This window comes from Diplotaxodon limnothrissa, linkage group LG14 (genome assembly GCF_057381915.1).
Source record: "Diplotaxodon limnothrissa isolate DT_005_m linkage group LG14, D_limnothrissa_male_GT1.1, whole genome shotgun sequence".
Classification (NCBI taxonomy): Eukaryota; Metazoa; Chordata; class Actinopteri; order Cichliformes; family Cichlidae; genus Diplotaxodon; species Diplotaxodon limnothrissa.
Window position 1 is genome coordinate 14,195,377 of NC_140609.1, and position 6,734 is coordinate 14,202,110.

At 43.1% G+C, this 6,734-nt stretch overlaps 1 protein-coding gene across 1 annotated transcript in view; it reads left to right on the top strand.

Annotated features, from left to right (window-relative positions):
• pid1 (phosphotyrosine interaction domain containing 1) overlaps nucleotides 1-4,462 on the top strand; it is a 38,784-nt gene extending 34,322 nt beyond the window's left edge. The window contains exon 3 of the mRNA XM_085370892.1: nucleotides 1,894-4,462. Coding sequence (XP_085227018.1) covers nucleotides 1,894-2,394 — 501 coding nt within the window. The 3' untranslated portion in view covers nucleotides 2,395-4,462. The remainder of the gene's footprint in view (nucleotides 1-1,893) is intronic.
• The last annotated feature ends 2,272 nt before the right edge of the window (nucleotides 4,463-6,734 follow it).

Genomic DNA, 6,734 nt, shown 5'->3' on the forward strand with positions numbered 1-6,734 from the left:
TCTGTGCTTTACTGTTTTAAACTTTTTACAAGATTAAAAGAATGGTACTATTGTACTCCTACATCTATGTGTACACATTTTTTAGACCACTAAAGCAAATAATACTTTAAATTTCACATTTTTGAATTCTGAGAATTCAGAAATGAATCAAGAATAATGTTCAACCACTGAAACTTAATTTTTCTGGTCAGGAATGTTTCATATGGCAGTGAATCAAAGTCACAAAATGAGTCTGAATGTTGAACAAGCATTTTCAGTACAGATCTAAGGCTACTATAAACACATCAACTACAACTCCCTGTTGTAATTACTACATTTCTGTTTATACATGAATTAAACAAAACAAAAGGGTCTCGTGGCATTGGCCTTTATAAAATCCACTAAATGTATATTTAAAAAGGAAAGAGGAGACTGGAGAAACACCCTTCAAGCATGTTATAATTGTTGAAGTTGCATACTTGGTCCACCAGAGGGCAATCTGCAACTTCCTTGCTGGCAACAGTGTTTGGATTGCCACAAAAAACCAGCTGATCTGAGTGGAGTTGGACAGACTCGAAAAAGTTAAATAACGGCACCTAAAATGTGTTTTGTGTTGAATATATATCCATATCTGACCTTTTTGATCACCAGTTATCGGTATCAGTCGAAAACTCCTGTATCGTTTGGGCTCAATTAATGATACATTAATTTCATAATCGTGTCCCCCAAGTTTTTTGGTCCAGGTCCAGCTTTTCAGTTTTCCAGCTTTATGGTAATTGCCCTAAGCTTGGCCTGTCTATCCTCAACGCTTACACTGAAGAGTCCCATGCAGTCAAAAATGTAGCAGTGAACCAGCGCAGGTAGACTCGACTGGTCCAGACTAAACAAAATGGAAGCAGTTAAATTATATGATTAAATAAACCATGGCCCGGGCCTCTGCTTTGTGTCATTTTCTGTGTTTTTTGTCAGTCTGGCATGGATATCTGTTGGATGACGTTTTTGTTATCAGAATAGATGTGAGGATGGATATTTGGCTGGAATTTCTTTGGGAATAGTTTTATCAAGATCACTGTCTAGTTTGACATTCGAGTGTCGTGCATTGTGCCAGAAATGTTCACATTCAACACACATCACAATTCATAAATTCATAAATGTTGATATGATTGATACACTTTCCTCTCCTTTAGAATTTGCTTTTATTGTTGCTCACATGCTATCTGGAGCTATATTTTAAATATGCACTGCATGCAAGCCAGCCTCAGCGAACTCTTAAAGGGTTCAGAGTATTCCCCTGCCCCCGAATAAACAGGCAGGGGGGAAAACTCTTTGAGTGTTTGACTCATAGCAGGCATCTCCTCTGTGTATTTTTGTAAAGCCATAAAGAACAGCATGTAGAGAAGTGCACAAGTCAGCCATTATTTCTGGGCTGCTCTTGAACTGGCCACACTCCCCCCAAAAAACTCCAGCTTTGTTCGCTTCTTACGTCTCCCACCTTATCTCTCTCCATCTCCACAGTCTATCACTCACAGTGATAGACTTTCACAGTGATTAGTTTGACGACGACGACGAAGGCTCGTTTTGCTGTGATCATTCAGATCACATTCAGTTACAGAGTGACTCAGCAGTGACTTGCAGACGTTTACATGAGCTGAATGGGTGGATGCTCTTTTATAGATGCTGAAATATGATGTAATTATAACATGAAAAAAGATTATCCTATGCCCACTTATTTGTGGTGTTCCTCAAGGATCCAACCTTGTCCCACTGTTGCTTAGTTTACACCTTTTATGTTTAACTAAAGATTAAAGCACAGCGGTTCATTAGTAACCAATTTCATATGTAGATTTGTTAAGCATTGCATTGTAAATTTAAAAAAGAGTCTCACTGTAGATTTATGTATCTTGTTTGCTACAGGTGACCTATCTGGGCAAGGTGACAATCTCTGGGACGCAGTTCCTGTCTGGCTGCACAGAGTCGGCGGTGGTCGGTCTGGTGGAGCATCGCGCCCTGGCTCAGCAGCAGGGCACTTGTCCGGCTAGCGGCTCTCTGCTGGAGATCCGGCCCTTTCAGGTGCGTCTTCACCACATGGACGATCGCGGAGAGGCATCAGTAACCATGGACACCTACCAGGTGGCGCGCATCGCCTACTGCACAGCTGACCACAGCGTTAAACCCAACATATTTGCCTGGATCTACCGGGAGATCAACGACGACCTGTCCTTCCAGATGGACTGCCACGCTGTGGAGTGCGAGAGCAAGCTGGAGGCCAAGAAGCTGGCGCACTCGATGATGGAGGCTTTCCGCAAGACTTTCCACAGCATGCGTAGCGACGGCCGCATCCACAAGAGCGGGTCAACGGACGACTTTGCGGAAGACTCGTCCACCCCCGAAGACTCTACCCCAGACGATGGTTGAACTAAAACACAATACAATAAACACAAGATCCCCATCCTAACAAAGTGAGGGCTGACTGGAAGGATGGACAGATTACCTTCTCTCTCTCATTCTCCCTTGCTATTTTTCTGTTATCTATATGAAATAAAATGAACTGACCATATGAACCAATGCACCCAAGACAGTGAAGTAGCTTTTAACTATCGTAAAGGAAGTTACGAAACAATATTTACATAGAGGAATAGCAAAGTGCTGCCCCATTTTGAGTAAATACTCAGCAAACAGGCACCTTTCTAGTTGTTCTCAGTTGAATCTCTCAACGTTTCCATTTGCAACCCCTGTCAGCGCCTATCATTCCTTAACCTTTAGATCAAGGAAACAAAGAAAACAAAGTTAAGTCCATGTTCTCCTAGCACCAGGTCAGAATAATCTACTGCCACTCTTGCCATGTAGGGACTCAGCAGAAAGATGTCTGGTCCCAACTCAGAGTTTATATGAGACTGTTGGAGCACATACATTCTTGAAATGTTTGATTATGTGGAACGTAATGCCTTCAGCCTTGGCAAAAGCAAACGAGAACGTGAAAGTAAAGCTAGGCCTTTACGCACTGCTCATATCTTTGCTATCGTACCTTAGTCCGAACCCTGAATATTATTCACAGAGCATAGCTGTTGATTCATTTAGACGATAGAGCTACTGCCTCTGTCTCTTAAAAAAGATTCAGAGTACGCGTACGGCACCTGGGAGAACATAGGTGCGAAATGTCTTTTAGAAGTTCTCACTGGAGTGAAAGCCCAGCCCCGTCCGAGACACCTTAACCACCCACATCCGACTTCTGTTTTAAGTATACCAAAATTCAGGCTCTCTTTTGCCTGTCACATTATGTGCCTCACTTTCCTCTCACATAAGTTTGGTCTCTTACCCAGGTCCCAGTGTGTATGCGTGGCCGCGTGTCTGCTCACAAGGTTTTATCCTACTCTTTGTCGGTGTAATTCCCAATTCTGTACTTTGTGTATATGGGGTGTACATGCGAGTGCTTGCAACTGTGTGTGTGTGCATGAAAAAGAAAAGGTAAGAGACGAGGAAGTACAATTCGTATTGTACGATTAGCTAGAAGTGAAGAGAGCATCTGCTTTTAAAATCAGGCGTCGTACTACGACCATTTGCCAAGTTTACTCAACTCCGTCTTGTACCAATCAAAAAGATAAGAGCGAGTGATTAAATGTGCCAGTCACACTGAGGTTGTAAGACCCCCTAAATCACAGCCATTCGAGATATAACGACTTACACCTCCTGGCCTCTGCTGAATGTATGAGTCCGACATACTGTGAGCACCTCACAGCATCTCCAGTCACGTCCAGTCTCCCGTAATCTCCTCGTGCTCTCAGACAGCTCTAAGGGGGGGTGCTGCTCTGGCCCCGCAGGCAGTCGGCCAGTGACCAGCTGTCTCTGTGTGCTCTGTGTCATCCCTCCGAGTGACTGAGGCACCGTTGTGGAGGAGGAAAAAAAAACCCGAACTCTTTCTTCTTTTCTAACTGAACTGTCCTGAACAGACTGGAAACCATCGGTTAGAAATGGTCTTCAGTCAGCGACTCCAGCAGAATATTCAAACTTGTGTAAAGCTATACAAATGTTACACACATGTTGTATTTGATTCTTGCCTGATAAGCTTATGTAAATACAAATGTATCACTTCCCAAATATTACAGTATAAATGTCGATAGCTATTTTAAGTAATAAAGAAAAAATGTTGAGAACCATCATACAATACAGAAACAGTATTATAAAGCTTACTGTGAATAATAAGTGGAGAGCCTGATAGTGGTGGCTGTGAGTATGTGTGTGTGTGCACGCGTGTGTGTGTGTGTGTGTGAGGAAGAGATTTTATGTGTTTGGGGGAGTGCTGAGTATGGACAAGGCCAGAGGACGAGAACAGGAGAGAGCGTTTCTAAAGCTGTAGATTATACTGTGCCATGTCTGTCTGGAAACTCAGACGCGCTTTAAATGTTTAAAAAAATGTTACCGTAAGTGTTTTCTATACAGTGTTTGCAAAAATCAAAAATAATTGCATATAAAGTATTTACCAAGACTGAGCGTACGACAGTGTGGTCTGTTCTCTCTCAGTTTTCACTTCTGTCTCGTGTGTTCCCCCCTTTCGCCCAGATCTCAGCTAAAAGACGTTTTTTTGTTCTCCAGACTCTGCTGTATTTTAACCTGATGGATTCCCCGCTGAGGCCGCATGTGGGAGGATAAATAAAAGGCATGCTCAGTTTCAGAGCAAACAGAATGGGTAACCAGATGATGTTCTGACGAGGTGCCAGGACAGATGTACACCATAACCTCAAGTGTCTGCTTATCCTCCATATGTGCAATGTTTCCACGCTTGATTGGGTTTTTTCCTGAAACCTAAAATGTATAAAAATCTCTTTTGTGGTGCATAATGTGCTGAGCAATTCCAGCATCTCCCACAATGCTCTAAACATACTCCTAAAAATAGCTTTATGGTGTGTTTCAGGTTTAAGTGTGACACAGCCACAGCCTTGTCCATCCTCTGAGGAGGTTTTTTTACTCTCCCCATTCTTCACATTCCTCAGACTTCCTCAGATCTTCCCTTTTATTGTCTTGTGTTGCTGTCCTCTCTGGCAGAATGTGGCAGCCCCCTTTTCTCTACAAAGCGCCCACATCAATAACAAGATAACTGCTTGCTCTCAGCTTCCGTGGCAGGCGATCATTTTGCGTCTTAAAAGCTGCAAAGAATTGGATGGAAAATGGATGCTGTGAAGAATGTAAAAGCATGTGCAATGTGAACACTGCCTCCCTCTGGCAGGCAGAGCGATTGCTTCTGCTCTGAAGGTTTTTTGTTCAAACAGGCCTTTTGCTCTTCTGATAAACTCCCCTTGATGATAATCATTTCTTTCATTTTGGTTACAGAGAAACAGATTGTTCTTGCCATGAAAATCACAGCCTCATTTAAAAACAAAACAGTGGTGCATTTTAAGGGGAAATAAATGCACAGTCTTTATCTCCAAATCTAAGCTATGGTTTTGTTGCTGTTTTCTTCTGTTAATAAACTGAGTTTTGCAGCATCAGCTGCAATCGTGCAATAATTCACCCACAATGCTGATAATCATCGCTTTAATGGAAGTTTTAGAACAGTGTCAACAAAGCCTTCTGCCCCTCTTCTCTTCCAGCTCACTGTACACAAGCGTCCCTGTTTGGATGCTTCTTTGTCTTCGATCTGTGCTGAGCACACACCCACCCAATTGCTCTTGACTGTGCTCTTGTGTCTGACTGGCCCACTTCGAGCAGTGCATCAGTGCGCTGGGGCCCTGTGAGGCCCAGAAAGAGGCCACCCCGGCAGCTTGCTCTTCTGCTCCTCTCAGGCGTCAGTCAGTCAGTCAGCTCACAATACCACACTGTTACCACTCCAGCTGGCCGCTCTTCCTTCTCCGAGTCCCAGAACCGCCTGTCTATCCACCCGCCAAGGTCCTACACGCTTGAGGTCCGGCTGGGGAAGGGAGCCAATCTGGCTTCTGATCAGATTCCTCTATCTCCGCCTTACTTTGCTTATTCTCTCGGCTGCTGCCACCCAAGCAGGGGGCCTGGGCCTCTTAGAGAGAGAGAGAGATTGTGTGGTGCAGTACAGTAAACACATGTGTGTAACGTGTATGTGTGAAGTGGAACTGTGCACATTCTTTCGGCCTCTGGCTCGACTTTATAAGGCACACTTTTCATTGCATGAGACGCAAAACCTTGAGTGGTTAAATATGGTGAAAGAATTTTAAAACCTTTTTAGAATTTAAAAACCATCTGTGGTGAGAGTAGGAATACATTTCCTGTAGGAGCCAAAAGAAAAGAGCGGACATGTTTAGGTTCAATTTTACACAAGCAAAACTAAAACTGTGTTTTCCTAATCATGCACCATTACCACCTTCATGCTTTGCTTTAGCTTCTACAGTTGCCACACATCTTGCAGGCTGCTTTGCAACCCGTCTCAAGCCGTGCTGCTCCCATGCATGCTGTCTTGCAGCTGCTCTCCCACATGGAAGGTCATAGAAGTCCCAGAAAAAAACTAATTAGTGTATGGAAATGATGATCTTCTTTTGGACTATAGTGGACTTAACTGAATTAGTGTGTCTCTGTTTTTCTGTAGCACCAATAAAAAAACAAAAAACAAAAACCACATAGCTGTTCCAGGAAACTTCAGTGAAAACTACTGGGAAATTATCAGGAAAATATTAGATCTGGAAAAGAAACCATGACAATGCTACAAATCGCAAGACTAGTTTAAAAAAGCAAAACTAAAGTACTGAGTAATGTATCCCCCAGACCTGAGCGTGAATTATTTCTTTCAGACATAC